This window comes from Pempheris klunzingeri, chromosome 8, assembly GCF_042242105.1.
Source record: "Pempheris klunzingeri isolate RE-2024b chromosome 8, fPemKlu1.hap1, whole genome shotgun sequence".
In the NCBI taxonomy this organism is placed as follows: Eukaryota; Metazoa; Chordata; class Actinopteri; order Acropomatiformes; family Pempheridae; genus Pempheris; species Pempheris klunzingeri.
In genome coordinates, this window is record NC_092019.1 from 1,460,954 (window position 1) to 1,482,667 (window position 21,714).

A 21,714-nucleotide genomic window follows, 5' to 3' on the forward strand; every position below is an offset into this window, starting at 1 on the left:
TTTGATCTAAAAGTTTAATTCAGTCATTTTCACGAATCATCACAATACAAAATACAACATTTTTCACGCTCAAAGTGACTTTGGATCAAGCAGTTTGTCGTTATAATCACAAAAATACATTTCTGAGTTCTGATTTGTCTAAAACACGTCGCATAAAACACATTTTCAGCACTTTTCCTGCTTGTGAAATCCAGTTAAAGCGAGTTGGGTCCAAAATAAATCAAAGCTGAGCCTAAATAGGAGACACAAGGCTCTGACATTTCAGTGTCCGGCTGTGTAGTAAATTCCCTCCGACTGGACAACAACAAGCGGCTCATTGTGTTTGTGCGGCGCAGCGTCTCTTTCTCTGCAGAGCCTCGGCCAAATAAAAAGATTTCTTTTCAGCCGAAGTGAACAGAGCACAGAGTCTTTTCTGTTTCGGCCTCTTGGTCGAAGGTCGAGGAGATAAATCAGACGCCGTCACGTCCGTCGGGACACTTTTCACGGCAGCAAGATGAGAATTTGGGGTTTTTGCTTTTGGTGATTGTGGAAATATGACCTCTGTGATCACGTGACATGTTTGTACGACGGCGTGTTAAGAGTCATTGTGGGTAAAAAAAAAAAATTATATATATATATTTATATGGTGGGGGGGACTTAACGATTTAAGTTGTAAAATTCACAAGAAAAAAAATGATTTAAGCCCAAAATCACTTAATTTCATCACAATCTCTCTTCAACATTTGGATGCTTATTATAACATGATGAACGGCTCTCTGTTCCTTTGTTTGCTTCAAAGCCACCAGACTCCATTGATAAAAACAGTGATTTTACTTCACAGAACACAGGAGTTGCTGCTCTGCTGCTGCCTCGATAAGTTAGTTTGATTATGTTGCTGTGTGACTTTGGTGTTTTAAAGGGTTAGTTCGGATCCTAACTAACCTGTTAATTCATTAATCAAGGCAGTGGTAGCACAGTGGATCCCCGTGTTCTGCAAGATAAAATTACTTTTTTTATCCATGGAGGCTGGTTTGTTAAAGAGGGCCACATGTTTGTGGTTACACCAAACTAAACCAGCCGTGTTCCGTGACCAGCAGCTCCTGTGTTCTGTGAGGTAAAATCACTGTTTTTGTGAATGGAGTCTGGTGCGTTTGAGGAAGGAACAAACATAACCAAATCACAGATTTTTGGTGCACTATCCCTTTAAATTACGTCATTTTTTTAGTGGAATCAATATGTTTAACATCACCAGTTTTGAGGTCTGTGGTGGTTTGTCGACGCTCTGGCTGGATTCTTTGTTTTAGGACAGACTTTGTCGCCGGGTGCCTTCGTTTCCATGGTTACAGCTTGATGAAGAGCACGGCGGTGACCACGGCGAAGCCCACCAGCAGCATGGCCACCTTGGGGATGCGGTTCCTGGCGGAGGAGAGCTCGTGCGGCAGGATCTCCATGAAGGTGATGTAGATGAAGGTTCCCGCCGCCAGCCCCTCCAGCGTGCAGCGGGCCAGCCGGTGCTGCGGCGACGCCTTGGTCTCGGTGAGGGCGATGCCGATGGCGATGCCCAGCGGGGACATGACGGCGAACAGCAGCAGGCAGCCGGCCACCGCCGAGCGCCGCAGCCGGCCCTGGGACAGCTTGAAGGCCAGGCTGAAGGAAATGACGCTCTTGTGGATCATCAGCGCCAGGCAGATCTCCAGCACCTCCTTCCCCTCCTCCAGCAGCCCGACCGCCAAGCCCTCAAACACCGAGTGCAGCGACAGCGAGAAGACCAGGATGAAGGCGCGCAGGGCCGACTGGGAGCCGAAGTCCACGTGGAAGTGGACCCCGTCGGACTCGTCGGACCCGTGGCGGCGGTGGGAGTGAAGACGGCCGTTCCTGTCGTTCGCCTGGACGCCGGAGTCCGCCAGCAGGGCCCGACGCTCCTCCAGGTGAGAGGACGACTGGTCCTTGAAGGCCAGGACGACCTGCTCCAGGACCAGGACCAGGAAGAAGCCCATGGCCATGATGAACTCAGGCAGCGGGAACTGGAGCTGCAACGAGGAGAGAACAAACCAAAAAACGAAGTCAACAAAGACAGAGTTTTATCTACGTTGAGCCTAAAATGTAGAAAAATAAATCACCTGTTCCTAGAAAGAAGATTTTCTTTAAAGAACAAAAGAAACAGCGTCTAAATGAGTGACATCGCTCTCTTCAAACACACCAGACTCCATTCAAAAAATCAGTAATTTTACCTCACAGAACACAGGAGCTGCTGTTCTGCTGCTTCCATCAGTTAGTTTGTTTGTTATTGTGACTTTGATATTTTAAAGGTTTAGTTTGGATCCAACACAACATTTGTGCAACACATGATAACACAAAAAAATAATAAAACTACTGTGTTTATGAATGGAGAGAGCAGGACGTTTAATCTTCCCAAAAATTTTATATCTTAGTTTAGAAATACAACAACTGTCTAATTAGTCTAACTAGTGCAAACTCCAGAAGACCCACAGTTCATTCACCATTGATTTTTTTTCCCAACTCAAGGCCACCAGACTCCATTGACAAAAATATTAATTTTACATTGTAGCACCCAGGAGTTGTTGGTCGACCACAACCTCCACTGGTTAGTTTGTAGATATTATTATGTGCTTGTGTTGGATCAAAACTAACCCTTTAAAGCACAAAAGTCACACAATAACACAAACAAACTAACTGATGGAGGCAGCGACAGAGCAGCAGCTCCTGTTTTCTGTGGGGTAAAATTACTGTTTTTGTCAATGAAGTCTGGTGTGATAGAAGAGAGAGGCATCACGGCTGTTTGTAGGTAAATATTTGTGCATGTTTTGGTGTCTACATTCACAAAAATAGGAATTTTACCCTCAAAGATCACAGGAGTTACTGCTCTACTGCTGCCTTCATCACTTCAGATCAGAACAGACGTGTAAAAAAACAAAAAAAAAAACAAGCACACTGAGATAAGATAAAATTACTGATTATGTCAATGGAGTCTGGTGGCTGAAGTTATAGTTGTAAAGTTCTAGTCATCAGTTTCGACATTATTTTATATCCCTTTTTGTTTTTACTCTTATTTACTGATTCTGCTCTGTGGAGGGTTTTGGGCTGCAGGTTTAAAGATGAACGTAAAAGTTAATGTAAGAATCTTCAGTTTGTCATTAAGTCTGACTTTGTGGATTTCTGTTTGCGAGCATTTGCAAGATTTGAGTTTTTATGGAGCACAGGTTTTATTTCCTTTCCTGCAGTCGCTGTGACTCTTTCTGTCGGCTCAGCGTTGTGCCGCTTTACGGCCGCTGGACACGTGAGCGCCGTCTAAAGTCTCTTACTGTGATTCCGGCGCTGCCGAAGGCCTCGTTGATGCCCTGCAGGTAGTCCGGCAGCAGGTCCAGCAGGCAGGTGGCCAAGAAAACCCCTCCAGCGAAACAGCTGATCAAACTGAGCAGCCTGCGGCGCACATCTGTGAGATCAATCAGCCGGCAAATCAATCAGCCAATCAGTCAATCAGTCAGTCAAACTTCATGTGTGGATCACATTTCATAAAGGTTCATTCAGCTCAAAGTGCTTCACAGACCAATTCATTCATTTGAGATTAATTTCATTAATTAAAAAAGAAAATGAAAACACAATAATAATAATAATATTAATAAAGCTGGACTAAAAATTAAATTGACTAAATAGAGATAATATATAATATATATATATATATATATATATATATATATATATACATATATATATATATATATGTATATATATATATATATATATATATATATATATATATATATATATATATATATATATATATATACATATATATATATATATATATATATATATATACATATATACATATAATATGGAAGACCATCACTGCCAATGCGACGGAGAAAAGATCCTAATTTATCATTTTGAGAGAGTTTTTAATTAAAATAGGACTAATAGGTTTGTTTTTTTCTTTCCTCCATCATATTGGCACAAAGGGGCTTCCGTACTTTCCTCACCTGGACCCAGGGAGCAGCGTCCCGCCCCCCGGACGACGCAGAGCGGGCCGAACCCGAACAGCACGGTGACGGACAGCAGGACCACCAGCGCCCCCAGCTTGATCTCCAGGGCGGGAACGTCGGCCGGCCGGACCTGCAGCACCGCCGCCGCCTCCCTCCCCGGAGACAGGAGGACGGAGGAGGACAGCGCCCCCTCCCCGACAAACATCTTTAATCTGTCGCTTCAGGAGAGGAGGAGGAGGAGGAAGAGGAGGAGGAGGAGGAGGAGGAGGAGGAAGAGGAAGAGGAGGAGGAGGAGGAGGAGGAGGAGGAAGAGGAAGAGGAGGAGGAGGAGGAGGAGGAGGAGGAGGAGGAGGAGGAGGAGGAAGAGGAAGAGGAGGAGGAGGAGGAGGAGGAGGAGGAGGAGGAGGAGGTCAGAATCTCACCATGGATTCACTCAGGATTCTGTGACCTCTGACCTCTCCGGACCTCTCAATCCAGAAAAAGTAGAAATAATAATAATAATAATAATAATAATAGTAATAATAATAATAATAGTAATAGTAATGATAATAATAATAATAATAGTAATAATAATAGTAATAATAATAGTAATAGTAATGATAATGATAATAATAATAATAATAGTAATAGTAATGATAATAATAATAATAATAATAATAGTAATAGTAATAATAATAATAATAATATAATAGTAATAATAATAATAATAACAGTAATAATAATATAATAGTAATAATAATAGTAATAATAATAGTAATAATAATAGTAATAATAATAGGACCCAACAATGTATCCTGAAGTAATCAAATTTGCACCTAATGTGATCAATAGTACAGAAGCCCAGAGGCCAGTGAGAAAAAAAATGTGTTGATGACTTAAAGAGGTGATTTAAAAAGCTTTCACCGGGTTAATCGTTGTAAGTTTATTTCTTTTATTTTATGTTTTTTTCTGCATAAAGAAAATATTTATTTAAAATAGTATTTTGTTTGTTGTTGTAATAGTCTGTGGTTCATTTCCCAGCTTCTTCTTCTATTATGTCAAAGTGCAACACTCTGGTTTTAGAAACCACTCTGAGCTGCATTTGATGTGCGAAAGGTGCAGTATAAATAAGGTTTATCATCATTATTATTATCATTACATGCTGCAGTAGAGGACTTTCTTCCACCTCTGCTGTTAACATATGAAGAATAAAAATCTAAAACAGTCTAATTATAATAACTACCCCTTGATACAGTACATTTACTCAAAATATCTAACGCCGCTCTGTACTTTACTTTCTACTTCATTTCTTTCACAGTTTCTTTTCACATTAAAAAAACCTGATATTCTTACATAACATGACGCAGTACTGTGGTCAAACACACCATGTTTACTTGTTGGTGATCCGTTAATCAATTATTTGTCAGTGAGTACTTTTACTTTTCATATCTTAAGTACATTTTCACTGCTCACAGAGTATTTTTAAAGGTTGTTCTTTGTACTTTTACTTCACTGGATGATCGCAGTACTTGTTCCACTTCCGCCTTTAAGTTTAAAATATGTGAGAAAGTTAAACCGAGATGATAAACAACAGAGAAGAAACACGTGACTGATGTAAACGTGGAAACTTTGATGAAGCTTCAGGCATTTGGCTGCTTTTATTTTCGCCTCTCGGTAATAAATCGGATTCGTACCTGATCCCAGATCCAGATCCGGATCCGGGTCCTCGGCAGAAACGGGTTCTGCTGGAGCGGCTGAAGCAGAATAAAGCAGGCTGGAGTCTCCTCAGCGGTCCATGCTGTCCGGGAAGAGGTGACTCACTTCCGGTCAGCTGATCCTGGAGCTGCCGTCAAGCACGTCACCGTGATGACGACTGCACGCCGCACTTCCTGTTTTCAAAGTAAAAGCTCGACTTGGCTCGGCAGTACTCTCAGCCTCGTGCAGTTAAAGTACTGCAGTACTCTCACCCTCGTGCAGTAAAAGTACTGCAGTACTCTCAGCCTCATGGAGTAAAAGTACTGCAGTACTCTCAGCCTCGTGCAGTTAAAGTACTGCAGTACATTCAGCCTCATGGAGTAAAAGTACTGCAGTACTCTCAGCCTCATGGAGTAAAAGTACTGCAGTACTCTCAGCCTCGTGCAGTTAAAGTACTGCAGTACATTCAGCCTCATGGAGTAAAAGTACTGCAGTACTCTCAGCCTCGTGGAGTAAAAGTACTGCAGTACTCTCAGCCTCGTGGAGTTAAAGTACTGCAGTACATTCAGCCTCATGGAGTAAAAGTACTGCAGTATATTCAGCCTCGTGTAGAAAAAGTACTGCAGTATATTCAGCCTCGTGCAGTAAAAGTACTGCAGTACTCTCAGCCTCATGGAGTAAAAGTACTGCAGTATATTCAGCCTCGTGTAGTAAAAGTACTGCAGTATATTCAGCCTCGTGCAGTAAAAGTACTGCAGTACTCTCAGCCTCGTGGAGTTAAAGTACTGCAGTACATTCAGCCTCATGGAGTAAAAGTACTGCAGTACTCTCAGCCTCATGGAGTAAAAGTACTGCAGTACTCTCAGCCTCGTGCAGTAAAAGTACTGCAGTACTCTCAGCCTCGTGCAGTAAAAGTACTGCAGTATATTCAGCCTCGTGTAGTAAAAGTACTGCAGTATATTCAGCCTCGTGCAGTAAAAGCACTGCAGTACTCTCAGCCTCGTGGAGTAAAAGTACTGCAGTATATTCAGCCTCGTGCAGTAAATGTACTGCAGTACTCTCAGCCTCATGGAGTAAAAGTACTGCAGTATATTCAGCCTCGTGTAGTGAAAGTACTACAGTACTCTCAGCCTCGTGCAGTAAAAGTACTGCAGTACTCTCAGCCTCGTGCAGTAAAAGTACTGCAGTACACTCAGCCTCGTGCAGTTAAAGTACTGCAGTACTCTCAGCCTCGTGCAGTAAATGTACTGCAGTACTCTCAGCCTCATGGAGTAAAAGTACTGCAGTATATTCAGCCTCGTGTAGTAAAAGTACTGCAGTATATTCAGCCTCGTGCAGTAAAAGTACTGCAGTACTCTCAGCCTCGTGCAGTAAAAGTACTGCAGTACTCTCAGCCTCATGGAGTAAAAGTACTGCAGTACATTCAGCCTCGTGTAGTAAAAGTACTGCAGTACATTCAGCCTCGTGCAGTTCAGCCTCGTGCAGTAAAAGTACTGCAGTACATTCAGCCTCGTGCAGTAAAAGTACTGCAGTACTCTCAGCCTCATGGAGTAAAAGTACTGCAGTACACTCAGCCTCTTGCAGTAAAAGTACTGCAGTACTCTCAGCCTCTTGCAGTAAAAGTACTGCAGTACTCTCAGCCTCGTGCAGTAAAAGTACTGCAGTACATTCAGCCTCGTGCAGTAAAAGTACTGCAGTACTCTCAGCCTCATGGAGTAAAAGTACTGCAGTACACTCAGCCTCTTGCAGTAAAAGTACTGCAGTACTCTCAGCCTCGTGCAGTAAAAGTACTGCAGTACACTCAGCCTCGTGCAGTAAAAGTACTGCAGTACTCTCAGCCTCGTGCAGTACATTAAGTACTCACAGCGCAGTAAAAGTACTCTGTGTGTACTTCGTTACACCACACAGCTTTTATGCTTTTAATGTTACATTAGTTTGTTCTTCAATGACTTCCGTACCTGTGAGTACTTCATAGTACTTCATAGTACTTCGTAGTACTACTAGTACTGATTGTCATATTGCAGGTCAACATCTCCTGAACTGGACCTTTTTATCTATACTATCAATTTTTCCAGGATGTTCTCTGTTCTTTCTTTGTATTTTGGGGAAACGATGGTTAATCTCACCAACCTGTGATGAGGGAGGACATTTGGCTTCATCTCCTGGACGTAAAAACATGACGGTTTGTGCTTTTATTTTGAAGGCAACAGGTCTTATTTTCCGGTGTGTGTGTGTGTGACTGTGTGTGTGTGTGTGTGTGTGTGTGTGTGTGTGTGTGTGTGTGTGTGAGTGCTGCAGCAGGGAGGAGGATCCATCCAGCAGCTGATCCTGCAGCTGAGCTCAGATCCAGGAAGTGTGACTGTCCCCCTTCGTCACTTATTAAAACAGTAAATGTTTTTACAGGAAATGATCAGCCTCTGGAAACAACATGAGATCATAGAAACACTTCGAAGACGCCGTAGCAACATCAGATTCTCTATTAACGGCTGAAATCACCTCAAAGGATAAATCTGGTAGTTTTAAACCTGTCCAGACCTCTAAGATCCTTATTGTTAACTGTGTTCTCTTCAAAGCCACCAAACTCCATTCACAAAAACAGTAATTTTATTTCACAGAAGACAGGAGCTGCTGGTCTGTCGCTGCCTCAGTCGGTTAGTTTAGTTGTGTTCACAAATATTGTGGTAGGTTTGAACTGAACTAGAACTAAACACAAACGTCACAAAACAAAAAAAATATAAACTAACCACAGACCAGCAGCTCCTGTGTTCTGTGAGTTAAAATGACTGTTTTTGTGAATGGAGTCTGGTGTGTAAAACCAACCTTTAACATCACGTGAGATCCTAAACTGGGACTCTTATCTTCCACAATAAAAAGCTTCATTAGAGGATGTGAATCTTCCCACTGTGTGTCACATGCAGAGGAAACAACAGCAGCCACGTTTCCGCTCTGGTTAGGATCAATAAATGTGATATTATTACAGTACTTTGACTGTAGTAAAGGATCTGAGTGCTTATTCCACCACTGGAATATGATACTGACTGACTTAACTCTTATTGCTGCAGAGGGCAGAGTTTTACTGTCATGTTTGTCAGTTATTGCTGCTGCAACATGAAACTGAGCAGAATATGAGGAAGAGTTTGAGAAATATGGAGCCTGAGGAGGCAGGAAGTCCTTTAAAACTAAAGACTGCAGTGTTTTCAAAGGGAAGCAGGTTTTCACTGGAGGAAGAGGAGCAGCGCTGTCAGTCTGAACTTTCCTCCCTCGTTCAGAGTCAGTCAGAGCTTGATAACTCCTCCCTCTTCCTCCTGCTCTCAGTCTGAAGATGGGTGGGACCAACAAGTTCAGATCAAACCGGTTTTCAGTGACGAGAAAGTGAAACTCAGACAGTCGTTGAGTCTCTGAGAGGAGAAATGGCGCAGAAAGGAGTCCAGCTGGACCGTGAAACCTTCTCCTGTTCGATCTGTCAGGACGTCCTGAAGAATCCGGTGACGACTTCCTGCGATCACAACTACTGCATGAGCTGTATTAGAGCCCACTGGAATAAAGAGGAGGATGAGAAGAGGATGTACAGCTGCCCTCAGTGCAGGCAGACGTTCACACCGAGGCCTGTCCTGCTGAAAAACACCATGTTAGCAGCTTTAGTGGAGGAGCTGAAGAAGACGGGACTCCAGGCTGCTCCTGCTGATCACTGCTACGCTGGAGCTGAAGATGTGGCCTGTGATTTCTGCACTGGGAGGAAACTGAAAGCCCTCAAGTCCTGTCTGGTCTGTCTGGTGTCTTACTGTGAGCAACACCTGCAGCCTCACTATGAAGTGGCTGCATTTAAGAAACACAAGCTGGTGGAGCCGTCCAGGAAGCTCCAGGAGAACATCTGCTCTCGTCACGATGAGGTGATGAAGATATTCTGCCGCACCGATCAGCAGAGTATCTGTTATCTCTGCTCTTTGGACCAACATAAAGGCCACGACACAGTGTCAGCTGCAGCAGAGAGGACTGAGAGGCAGACAGAGCTGGAGAGGAGTCGCCTGAACATCCAGCAGAGGATCCAGGACAGAGAGAAAGACCTGAAGGAGCTCCAGCAGGAGGTGGAGGACATCTGCAGCTCTGCCGATGAAGCAGTGGAGCACGGCGAGGAGACGTTCACCGAGCTGATCCGTCTGATGGAGAGAAGGAGCTCTGAGCTGAAGCGGCAGGTCAGATCCCAGCAGGAAGCCGAAGTGAGTCGAGTCAAAGAGCTTCAGGAGGAGCTGGAGCAGGAGATCAGGGAGCTGAAGAGGAGGGACGCTGAGCTGGAGGAGCTCTCACACACAGAGGATCACAGCCAGTTTGTCCACAGCTACAGATCACTGCCAGCTCTCAGAGAGGACACACACTCATCCAGCATCAACATCCGTCCTCTGAGACACTTTGAGGACGTGACGGCTGCTGTGTCAGAGCTCAGAGAGAAACTACAGGACGCTCTGAGGGACCACTGGACAAACATCTCACTGACTGTGACTCAGGTGGACGTTTCACTGCCTCAACCAGAGCCCACGACCAGAGCTGGATTCTTAAGATATGCTCGACAGATCACACTGGATCCAAACACAGCTTTTAGACTTCTGTTATTGTCTGAGGAGAACAGAAAAGTAACATTTGTGGAAGAAGAACAGTCTTATTCTGATCATCCAGACAGATTCACTTACAGGCCTCAGGTCCTGAGCAGAGAGAGTCTGACTGGACGTTGTTACTGGGAGGTGGAGATCAGAGGGAGGTGGTTTGATGTAGCCGTCACATACAAGAGCATCAGGAGAGACGGGAGATCAAATGACTCTAGACTTGGATTCAATGACAAATCTTGGATGCTGTATTGTGACACAAACAGTTATCAGTTTTATCACAACAGTGTCTACACTCCCGTCTCAGGTCCTTGGTCCTCCAGAGTGGGGGTGTACCTGGACCACAGAGCAGGTGTTCTGTCCTTCTACAGCGTCTCTGAGACCATGACTCTCCTCCACAGAGTCCAGACCTCCTTCACTCAGCCGCTACACGCTGGAGTCTGGATTTACTGTAGTCCTGGATCCTGTGCTGAGTTCATGAACCTCAGACAGTCAGAGGTGGTTTCAGGGACGCTGGGTTAGATTCTGTGATTTAATTCTTCAGCTCATTCTGACTTCCTGTTTGTTGCTGAGAGCCGACTGTTGTGGCCTTTCTTTACCTGAGATCACCTGTCAGTCAGACGTCGTGGGCGGGACTTTGACGTCTCCTCTGGCGGCCGACGATCAGCAACATGAACTATTGTCATGTTTTTCACTGTCACCTTATTGATCATTATTAGTCACAGTCCTGCTGTCAGCTCTACAGTTGATCTTATTATTATTATGGCTGTTGATTGGTGTGCACCCCCCCCCTCTGAGCCTGGGTCTGTTCCAGGGTTCTGCTGTTAGAGGGGAGATTCTGCTGTTAGAGGGGAGTTTTTGCATTTAAAGTTGTGTTTCTGCTGTTAAAGGGGAGTTCCTCCTGTTAAAGGGGAATTAGTTCTGTTAAAGGGGAGTTTTTGCATTTAAAGGGGAGTAAGTCCTGTTAAAGGGGAGTTTCTCCAGTTAAAGTGGAGTTTTTGCTGTTACAGGGGAGGTTTTCCAGTTAAAAGGGAGTTTTTGCTATTAAAGGGGAATTAGTTCTGTTAAAGGGGAGTTTTTCCTTTTAAAGGGGAATTTCTCCTGTTAAAGGGGAGTTTTTCCAATTGAAGGGGAGTTTTTCCAATTAAAGGGGAGTTTGTCCTGTTAAAGGGGAGTTTTTGCTGTTAAAGGGGAGATTTTGCATTTAAAGGGGAGTTTCTGCTGTTAAAGGGGAGTTCTTCCAGTTAAAGGGGAGTTCCTCCTGTTAAAGGGGAGATTTTGCATTTAAAGGGGAGTTTCTGCTGTTAAAGGGGAGTTCTTCCAGTTAAAGGGGAGTTCCTCCTGTTAAAGGGGAGTTCTTCCAGTTAAAGGGGAGTTTCTCCTGTTAAAGGGGAGTTTTCCAGTTAAAGGGGAGTTTCTCCTGTTAAAGGGGAGATTTTGCATTTAAAGGGGTGTTTCTGCTGTTAAAGGGGAATTAGCTCTGTTAAAGGGGAGGTTTTGCATTTAAAGGGGAGTTTCTCCAGTTAAAGGGGAGTTTTTGCTCTTAAAGGGAATTTATCCTGTTAAAGGGGAGTTCTTCCAGTTAAAGGGGAGTTTCTCCTGTTAAAGGGAAGTTTCTCCTGTTAGAGGGGAGTTTCTGCTGTTAAAGGGGAGTTTCTGCTGTTAAAGGGAAGTTTCTCCTGTTAGAGGGGAGTTTTTGCTGTTAAAGGGGAGTTTCTGCTGTTAAAGGGGAGTTTCTACTGTTAAAGGGGAGTTCCTCCTGTTAAAAGGGAGTTCCTCCTGTTAAAGGGAAGTTTCTCCTGTTAGAGGGGAGTTTCTACTGTTAAAGGGGAGTTTCTGCTGTTAAAGGGAAGTTTCTCCTGTTAGAGGGGAGTTTTTGCTGTTAAAGGGGAGTTTCTACTGTTAAAGGGGAGTTTCTGCTGTTAAAGGGGAGTTCCTCCTGTTAAAGGGGAGTTTCTACTGTTAAAGGGAAGTTTCTCCTGTTAAAGGGGAGTTTCTGCTGTTAAAGGGGAGTTCCTCCTGTTAAAAGGGAGTTTCTGCTGTTAAAGGGGAGTTTCTACTGTTAAAGGGGAGTTCCTCCTGTTAAAGGGGAGTTTCTGCTGTTAAAGGGGAGTTCCTCCTGTTAAAGGGGAGTTTCTACTGTTAAAGGGAAGTTTCTCCTGTTAAAGGGGAGTTTCTGCTGTTAAAGGGGAGTTCCTCCTGTTAAAAGGGAGTTTCTGCTGTTAAAGGGGAGTTTCTACTGTTAAAGGGGAGTTCCTCCTGTTAAAGGGGAGTTTCTGCTGTTAAAGGGGAGTTTCTGCTGTTAAAGGGGAGTTTCTACTGTTGAAGGGGAGTTTCTGCTGTTAAAGGGGAGTTCCTCCTGTTAAAAGGGAGTTCCTCCTGTTAAAAGGGAGTTTCTGCTGTTAAAGGGGAGTTTCTACTGTTAAAGGGGAGTTCCTCCTGTTAAAGGGGAGTTTCTGCTGTTAAAGGGGAGTTTCTGCTGTTAAAGGGGAGTTCCTCCTGTTAAAGGGGAGTTTCTACTGTTAAAGGGGAGTTTCTGCTGTTAAAGGGGAGTTCCTCCTGTTAAAGGGGAGTTTCTACTGTTAAAGGGAAGTTTCTCCTGTTAAAGGGGAGTTTCTGCTGTTAAAGGGGAGTTCCTCCTGTTAAAAGGGAGTTTCTGCTGTTAAAGGGGAGTTTCTACTGTTAAAGGGGAGTTCCTCCTGTTAAAGGGGAGTTTCTGCTGTTAAAGGGGAGTTTCTGCTGTTAAAGGGGAGTTTCTACTGTTGAAGGGGAGTTTCTGCTGTTAAAGGGGAGTTCCTCCTGTTAAAAGGGAGTTCCTCCTGTTAAAAGGGAGTTTCTGCTGTTAAAGGGGAGTTTCTACTGTTAAAGGGGAGTTCCTCCTGTTAAAGGGGAGTTTCTGCTGTTAAAGGGGAGTTCTTCCTGTTAAAGGGGAGTTTCTGCTGTTAAAGGGGAGTTCCTCCTGTTAAAAGGGAGTTTCTGCTGTTAAAGGGGAGTTTCTACTGTTAAAGGGGAGTTCCTCCTGTTAAAGGGGAGTTCCTCCTGTTAAAAGGGAGTTTCTGCTGTTAAAGGGGAGTTTCTACTGTTAAAGGGGAGTTCCTCCTGTTAAAGGGGAGTTCTTCCTGTTAAAGGGGAATTCCCCCCTTTTAAAGGGGAGTTCTTCCTGTTAAAGGGGAGTTTCTGCTTTTAAAGGGGAGTTTCTGCTGTTAAAGGGGAGTTTCTCCTGTTAAAGGGGAGTTCTTCCTGTTAAAGGGGAGTTTCTCCTGTTAAAGGGGAGTTTCTACTGTTAAAGGGGAGTTCTTCCTGTCAAAGGGGAGTTTCTACTGTTATAAGGGAGTTTCTGCTGTCAAAGGGAGTTTCTGCTGATAAAGGGGAGTGTTAACTGTTAAAGGGGAGTTTCTGCTGTTAAAGGGGAGTTCCTCCTGTTAAAGGGGAGTTTCTACTATTAAAGGGGAGTTTCTGCTGTTAAAGGGGAGTTCTTCCTGTTAAAGGGGAGTTTCTGCTGTTAAAGGGGAGTTTCTACTGTTAAAGGGGAGTTCTTCCTGTTAAAGGGGAGTTTCTACTGTTAAAGGGGAGTTTCTGCTGTTAAAGGGGAGTTTCTGCTGTTAAAGGGGAGTTCTTCCTGTTAAAGGGGAGTTCCTCCTGTTAAAGGGGAGTTCCTCCTGTTAAAAGGGAGTTTCTGCTGTTAAAGGGGAGTTTCTACTGTTAAAGGGGAGTTCCTCCTGTTAAAGGGGAGTTCTTCCTGTTAAAGGGGAATTCCCCCCTTTTAAAGGGGAGTTCTTCCTGTTAAAGGGGAGTTTCTGCTGTTAAAGGGGAGTTTCTGCTGTTAAAGGGGAGTTTCTCCTGTTAAAGGGGAGTTCTTCCTGTTAAAGGGGAGTTTCTCCTGTTAAAGGGGAGTTTCTACTGTTAAAGGGGAGTTCTTCCTGTCAAAGGGGAGTTTCTACTGTTATAAGGGAGTTTCTGCTGTCAAAGGGAGTTTCTGCTGATAAAGGGGAGTGTTAACTGTTAAAGGGGAGTTTCTGCTGTTAAAGGGGAGTTCCTCCTGTTAAAGGGGAGTTTCTACTATTAAAGGGGAGTTTCTGCTGTTAAAGGGGAGTTCTTCCTGTTAAAGGGGAGTTTCTGCTGTTAAAGGGGAGTTTCTACTGTTAAAGGGGAGTTCTTCCCGTTAAAGGGGAGTTTCTACTGTTAAAGGGGAGTTTCTGCTGTTAAAGGGGAGTTTCTGCTGTTAAAGGGGAGTTCTTCCTGTTAAAGGGGAGTTTCTGCTGTTAAAGGGGAGTTCCTCCTGTTAAAGGGGAGTTCCTCCTGTTAAAGGGGAGTTTCTGCTGTTAAAGGGGAGTTCTTCCTGTTAAAGGGGAGTTCCTCCTGTTAAAGGGGAGTTCTTCCTGCCACTGCTGCCTGATATAATATCTGATGTTTGCTGACGAGCTCAGAAACCCTCTGTGTTCTTAGTTTGCCATCACACTTCTACATCTTGTGCCTGCTCCTACCTTCACTTGTAAATAAAGTCCATTCGTCTGTCCTCCTGTGACTTTGTTCTAAACTCCGCAGGCTCAGGTGTGAACTTTTATCTCGCATGTTTCATGTTGTATCTTTCTATGAGTGCGTAGAAGAAGAGCGACAGCGGGACGAGCAGAAACCCGTGGGCTCAGCACGCCTCCTTCACTGAGGCAGAGCTACTGGCTGCCTCAGCTCAGGCCGCTTTACTTCGCCTTCATGTCGGATCAGCGAGCCTGAACAAGTTCTGCACGTGTGTGAGATACAAAACCTGCTTTCTGGAAAGTGATGACATATAATCTACAAACATCACACCGGTGACAAACAGTGAGGAAGCACAGTTTGGGAGGGACTGTGCAGTCTGAGGGGAGGCTGAGCTCGCCTCTGTAATCTAACAGGAAATATTCACATTTAGCCATTTTCATTTAAAACAAATATTCACGTTATGACAAGAAATTACATTTATTGCACAGGTCAGCTGACAAACATTGATATTCATTTTATTGTATCATTATTTTTTACTGAATCCTTGTGAGGTTAAATCACTGATTTCAGTTTGAGCTGTGAAAAGATGAAGATGAAGATGAACTCTAGCAGACTGCAGGACTGAACAGCTTCCTAAACGATGTGTAAATCTTTTAATTTAATAGAAATACCGTCAGCGGGACACACGGCAGCCTGGCGGGGTCACCGGTGGACGGTGAGTCGCTCTCCCAGACCTGGACCAGGATCCAACTTGAAGGATTCAGAAATCCAACGTGAAGGATTCAGGAATCCAACTTGAAGGATTCAGGAATCCAGCGTGAAGGATTCAGGAATCCAACTTGAAGGATTCAGGAATCCAGCGTGAAGGATTCAGGAATCCAGCGTGAAGGATTCAGGAATCCAACTTGAAGGATTCAGGAATCCAGCGTGAAGGATTCAGGAATCCAACGTGAAGGATTCAGGAATCCAGCGTGAAGGATTCAGGAATCCCCACAGAGCAGCATCAGGACCTGCCTTCATTGTAGCATCACTCGTCTGTGCGTCATCGTCATTTTCATATTTCCCTCATTTCTTTATTGTTCAACGGAGAAAGAAGAAGTCGCTGCTCTTATTCCATTTCACTGACACCTGCACCGAAATTCTGCCTGTGATTCATGGGCTCGTTACTCAGCTTCCTGACTGTGGGAGCGGTGAACTGAGGGGAACCAATGACAGAAACACCTCTGGTTCTAGTTCTGTTGTTCTAACGTTTGGATCAGGTCTGTCTGGGCAAAGACGTGTTTTAATCTCCACCAGACTTTCATCTGGGAACTTGAAGGGACAAGACAACAAAATACAGTTGTTTTTCTCAGCGATGACACCTGTGCTGTGACTCTGTGCCACCTGGTGTTTACTTGTCATTCAGGACTTTAGTCCATCGAGCATCGAGCTGCCGTCTTGTTCCCAGAGCAGCGGCTTCAGGCTGTTCTGGCTCCGGCAGCCACTCAGAGGTCCGTCTCCAACACGAGCTCCTGGCAGTAATCCTTGAAGAGCGACACGTTGCTGTTGTTCTGGCAGGTCTGGCGAAGCCCCGGCCAAACCGTAGGGTCCACGTAGGTGTAGAAGATCAGGTAACCTCGGAGACTCTGCAGCAAAGCTTCCAGCTGAGCCAGAAACACGGCGCACACCGAAGCCAGACTGCGGCCGAAGACGTTGATGTTGAAGTGCAGGGCGTCGTGGCGGTAGGGGACAGCGTACGGCGTGGTGCACAGGCTGATGGCGGCGGGCTCAAACTCACGGTCCGCGATCCACGTCAGTCCCCTGCGGCGCAGCACCTCCATGTTGGCCTCCACGGGCCGCAGAGGCTCCCAGTCGTTGATGATGGTTTTCCCGGGCAGCAGGTTGGAAACCACGTGCTCGCTCAGGAGCAGAGTCTCCGCCTGCTGCTGGCTCAGGGTCACCGGGGCGGGGGGGGACGGGTCCGCCCGGCCGGGGAGTCTGGAGCTCAGCTCGGCCACAAAGAGGCCGAGGTCAGCCGCCTCGCAGCACAGACACAAGATGGCCTGCAGGGGGCGACAGTCAGGAGCTCAGCTGGAGGATGAGACGGATTCTTTGTATGTTTGACTCATTTGACATATTTTCTGATTTTAATCTAAAAGTCACAGTGAAACACAAACAGTTGTTAAACTGAACACATGAGGAGTGACAAACAAACAGTTTAGAAAAGAGACAAAGGATTCCAACTTGGAAAGAAAATGTATATTCTTTATGTCTGATATTTTTTAATCCTGGGCTCTATTTTTACACATCCTGGTGTCTGAATGACTGGTGGGTAGTAAAAGTGTTGGAACTGGTCCAGTAGATCACCTCAGCCAGCCAAACTGATCACAGTAGGTCCACTAAAAGAGCTTGTTTTAGGATCCCTACAGAGAGAGACCTGGAAGATCCTTTTGGTTTAACCACAAACAGCACACACACCAGACTACATTCACTAAAACAGTGATTTTAGAGAACAGGACACAGGAGCTGCTGGTCTAGTTTCTGTGTCTTAACATGTTAGTTTGGATCCAAACTAACCTTTTAAAACATCTCAGTCACACGATAACACAAACAAACTCGCTGATGGAGGCAGTAGGAGACCAGCGACTCCCATTTTCTGCAGGCTAAAATGACTGCTTTTGTTAACAGAGTCTGGTGGGTTGAACTGAGCAATATAACTGCTATTTCTAGTTAAACAAAAATGATCCCACAGGTGTGTACAGGGATCCTTTCCATGATATTATCAGTGGGAAAAAACACATGTACTGGGATCAGGTACCAAAGGATTAGCCTGCAGGCCGTTTGGCCACCTGAGGCGATCAACAGGACCAATTCCAACACTTTTTGTGCCTAACAGTCCTTTCAAACCCCAAATAAGTAAAAACAGGGTGCAGGTTAACTAGTTAGCCTTTAACTCAACACTAATCTTAATCAAAAGCCCTTCACAGTCTTCACCCTGGATGGTAAAGCTGAACTCCAGTCAGGATCTGACTTCCCACAATACTTTGAGTGAACAGGTGTTTGAACAGGTGTGACTCACCTCTTTGGCGATGACTCGGTACTTGGCCAGCGTTTGCGGTGAAGGCCGGTCTCCTCGGCTCAGCCTGACAGCAGAGACTTGTGGGTAGTGGCGGCGGACGTAGTCGGTCACGTGCCTCTGGAGGGCGCCAGCGATGCCGCGGCCTCTCAAATCAGGCGCCACCCTGAGACCCTGAAACACGACCGTCTGACCACCGTCGACCAGCAGCGCAGACTCCAGCGCCACCTGCAGGTGAACACAGGTGAACAAATGTGGTTCATTTGTTTGTGGCATCGACTGTTTAAAAGAAGTGGACGCAGCTTCCTGGTCTGAACGGTGGAGCCTTAAAGCCGTGGAACCAAACAAACTGTCATGGCGGCTCCGTCCACTTCTTATATGCAGCCTGTGGTTTGTAGTGACTCTCTTCTTCCTCACCACTCTGTTGGTCATCCTGGCGACGAAGACGAGACGTCCAGGCTCCTGCAGCCAGCGGTGGAAGGTGGCAGCCATGTAGTCCAGTCCGTCGAAGGCATCGCTACCGCAGATGTTCAGGACCTGCAACACCAACACATGAATCTTCCCCCGAAATCCCGTCTGCATCGCATTCTGGCCTTGGCCTTATAGACACAGCACAGTGAGCACACGAACTGGAGTGAGGGAGAGACAAGAGAGCGAGAGAGAGCACTGCTACAAGTCAGACTGCAGGCAGGACAGGTGAGAAACATGAGCGACAGAAAATGTAGAAAAATTTGGACACATTTTAATATGATATTTATTTATTTATTTATTTTTTAATATTGATAGTTCAAAGGCAGAGTGCAGACTTTGCAAAATTAAAATTTCATATCAGGCAGGCTCCACAAATAACCTGCACAGGCATGCGTGTACTGTTCACCATGAATTCAGTTAGAGGAGGAAAGACAAGCAAGGGAAGCTGCTGTTAATGAAGGTGCCAGTGTGTCTACAGCTCCTGCAATGTCTACAGCATCATCCAGGACAACAGCACAGCCACCAAGACCTGCAGCCCAGAGCTCCATGACCCCAGTGAAATTAAATAATTTCAAATCAATAAGGCAATATAAACAATAAATATTCTAAATAATGTGTTTTTTACATTAATAATTCATTTTACACATAATTTGGTAATAAATTTATTGAAGCAACCAAAAAAATCTGAGGAGCCACTTGGGAGCCGAAAGAGCCGGCTCTCTAAAAAGAGCTGAAATTCCCATCACTATTCTAACAGGATCAAACAGGCCGCGTTTCTTCTTCTTCTGCTGCTTTAAATGTGTTTCTAACGGGATCAAACAGGCTGCGTTTCTTCTTCTGCTGCTGCTTTAAATGTGTTTCTAACGGGATCAAACGGGCCGCGTTTCTTCTTCTGCTGCTGCTTTAAATGTGTTTCTAACAGGATCAAACAGGCCGCGTTTCTTCTTCTGCTGCTTTAAATGTGTTTCTAATGGGATCAAACAGGCTGTGTTTCTTCTTCTGCTGCTTTAAATGTGTTTCTAACAGGATCAAACAGGCCGCGTTTCTTCTTCTGCTGCTTTAAATGTGTTTCTAACAGGATCAAACAGGCCGCGTTTCTTCTTCTGCTGCTGCTTTAAAGGTGTTTCTAACAGGATCAAACAGGCCGCGTTTCTTCTTCTGCTGCTGCTTTAAAGGTGTTTCTAACAGGATCAAACAGGCCGCGTTTCTTCTTCTGCTGCTGCTTTAAAGGTGTTTCTAACAGGTGTTTTTGTTGTTCTGGGGTTCATCCATGAAGAGTGGAGTTCACTTCTCCACTGATTTGACAGACATAGTGATACTTTGAGGCTTGATGTCTTGATGCACACGTTTTCTGACTCCAACCCTATAAAACACTAAACAGTTCTATTAGTTAAACTGTTTCTCTACCTGAGTGTTTCCATTTAAAGTAACTTAACACTTCTGCTCCACTACATCGTAATGAGTCACAGCAAACACTGAGAGTAATCTAAGTACGTTTTACTGTGGCACTCACATACTTTTACCCAAGTGAGGGTTTGAATGCAGAACTTTTACTTGGACTGGAGTGTTTTCAAAGTGAGTGTCGGTGCTTTTGCATAACTTCAGGGCCTGAAGACGCCCTCGGAGGCCCCGTGAGGCTGGAATATCAATTACACACAAGGAAAAAACACCGTTTCGACCTTCTCAGAGTGCCGACGTCTGGGAGCACAGTGCTGTAGTTACTGATGGAGTCTATGAAACTACATTGAAATGAAGTGGAATGATCCTTTAAGGCAGGAGAACTTCACAGTAACAGCAGGATTTCTTTTTTTTTTTTTTTTTTACAGTTTTACAATAAAAAATAAATGTTGGGGACCTGCTGGAAGTCCTGCTCCTCCGCCAAGCTGTACGCCACATCACAAGCTTCCCTCGCTGCAGACATCCACAGCTCTTCTCTCAGCTGGACCAGCTGACCTGATCGGGGTCGTAGCATCTGAGCTGCTGCCTCAGATCTTCTGAGTTACTGAAAGACACAGAGAGTTTTGTGTTTGTTGTTCTCAAGGACTGAAAAACTCTCTTTGTGGAAGCTGCCACTCGGCTACAGTATGAGGCACAGAGTCACACATCTGGAGCACATTCTTTGAGGACGAACCCCGATGCTGCGTTCCCATTGGCTGCACATACCTGCGTCCAATCAGAATCGGGCTGGCGGGAGGACGAGGCCGCACCCAGGAGGACTTCTTAAAGGAGAAGTGCATGAAAAGTGATCTGAGGCAGATTGGATCTAACCAATGCCACCTGCTGGGGGCATCTTGGTGCTTCTGAATAAAACAATTAATGAATAGAAATGAGCTTCATTTGTCGTTGGGCCACATCTGGATCAAATCTGTGCTGGATCCAGCTCACAGCCGGGACCAGATCAATAAAATAGATCATATAATCAGTGAATTAAATTCAAACTATTCAGCTGAGATGTACACTTCTAAAGTTAGAGTTAGGTTTCTTGACATATTGATAGTTTATTTAAAAAAAAAAAAAAATACAGTTATATTACTTGGTTCAACCCACCAGACTCTGTTAACAAAAGCAGTAATTTTACCCTGCAGAACAAGGGAGTCGCTGGTCTCCCACTGCCTCCACCAGTGAGTTTGTTTGTGTTATCGTGTGACTGTGATGTTTTAAAAGGTTAGTTTGGATCCAAACTAACATGTTAAAACACAAAAGGACACAGAAACTAGAACAGCAGCTCCTGCGTTCTGTCATCTAAAATCCCTGTTTTAGTGAATGTAGTCTGGTGTGTGTGCTGTTTGTGGTTAAACCAAAAGGATCTTCCAGGTCTCTCTCTGTAGGGATCCTTTCCATGATGCTGTCACACACTTAGAATAACACTCTGAGCCTGGCAGTGGATCTAACAAGCTCTTTTAGTGGACCCACTTTGACCAGTTTGGCTGGCTAAGGTGATCTACTGAACCAGTTCCAACACTTTTACTACCCACCAGTCATTCAGACACCAAAATGTGTAAAAATAGGGCCCAGGATTAAAAAATATTAGATGTATCTTTTGAATATTTGTTTTAAATGAAAATGGCTAAATGTGAATATTTCCTGTTAGATTACAGAGGCGAGCTCAGCCTCCCCTCAGACTGCACAGTCCCTCCCAAACTGTGCTTCCTCACTGTTTGTCACCGGTGTGATGTTTGTAGATTATATGTCATCACTTTCCAGAAAGCAGGTTTTGTATCTCACACACGTGCAGAACTTGTTCAGGCTCGCTGATCCGACATGAAGGCGAAGTAAAGCGGCCTGAGCTGAGGCAGCCAGTAGCTCTGCCTCAGTGAAGGAGGCGTGCTGAGCCCACGGGTTTCTGCTCGTCCCGCTGTCGCTCTTCTTCTACGCACTCATAGAAAGATACAACATGAAACATGCGAGATAAAAGTTCACACCTGAGCCTGCGGAGTTTAGAACAAAGTCACAGGAG

General features: G+C 44.9%; 3 protein-coding genes across 4 annotated transcripts; 1 reads left to right on the forward strand and 2 right to left on the reverse strand.

Moving 5' to 3' along the window:
* On the reverse strand, nt 1-5,766 carry LOC139205752 (zinc transporter ZIP1-like). Of its 2 annotated transcripts, none has more exons than XM_070836051.1 (4): nt 5,657-5,766; nt 3,981-4,195; nt 3,303-3,433; nt 1-2,009 (listed from the first exon to the last, which is right to left on the reverse strand). In XM_070836051.1, the coding sequence occupies exons 2-4, from the start codon at nt 4,186-4,188 to the stop codon at nt 1,320-1,322; spliced, it is 1,029 nt and encodes a 342-aa protein (XP_070692152.1). In that variant the 5' UTR covers nt 4,189-4,195; nt 5,657-5,766; the 3' UTR covers nt 1-1,319. The 2 variants fall into 2 exon arrangements, with proteins under 2 accessions (XP_070692152.1, XP_070692151.1); XM_070836050.1 differs by having other exon boundaries at nt 3,981-4,201.
* A 3,276-nt stretch (nt 5,767-9,042) lies between these two features.
* On the forward strand, nt 9,043-11,324 carry LOC139205749 (tripartite motif-containing protein 16-like). Its single transcript, XM_070836046.1, has one exon. It carries the CDS (start codon nt 9,068-9,070, stop codon nt 10,775-10,777), a length of 1,710 nt encoding a protein of 569 aa, XP_070692147.1. The 5' UTR covers nt 9,043-9,067; the 3' UTR covers nt 10,778-11,324.
* Nucleotides 11,325-16,214: 4,890 nt separating this feature from the next.
* Nucleotides 16,215-20,179, reverse strand: LOC139205753 (histidine N-acetyltransferase-like). Its single transcript, XM_070836053.1, has 4 exons — nt 20,113-20,179; nt 18,204-18,323; nt 17,790-18,014; nt 16,215-16,773 (listed from the first exon to the last, which is right to left on the reverse strand). Exons 1-4 carry the CDS (start codon nt 20,176-20,178, stop codon nt 16,216-16,218), a joined length of 969 nt encoding a protein of 322 aa, XP_070692154.1. The 5' UTR covers nt 20,179; the 3' UTR covers nt 16,215.
* Nucleotides 20,180-21,714: the final 1,535 nt, after the last annotated feature.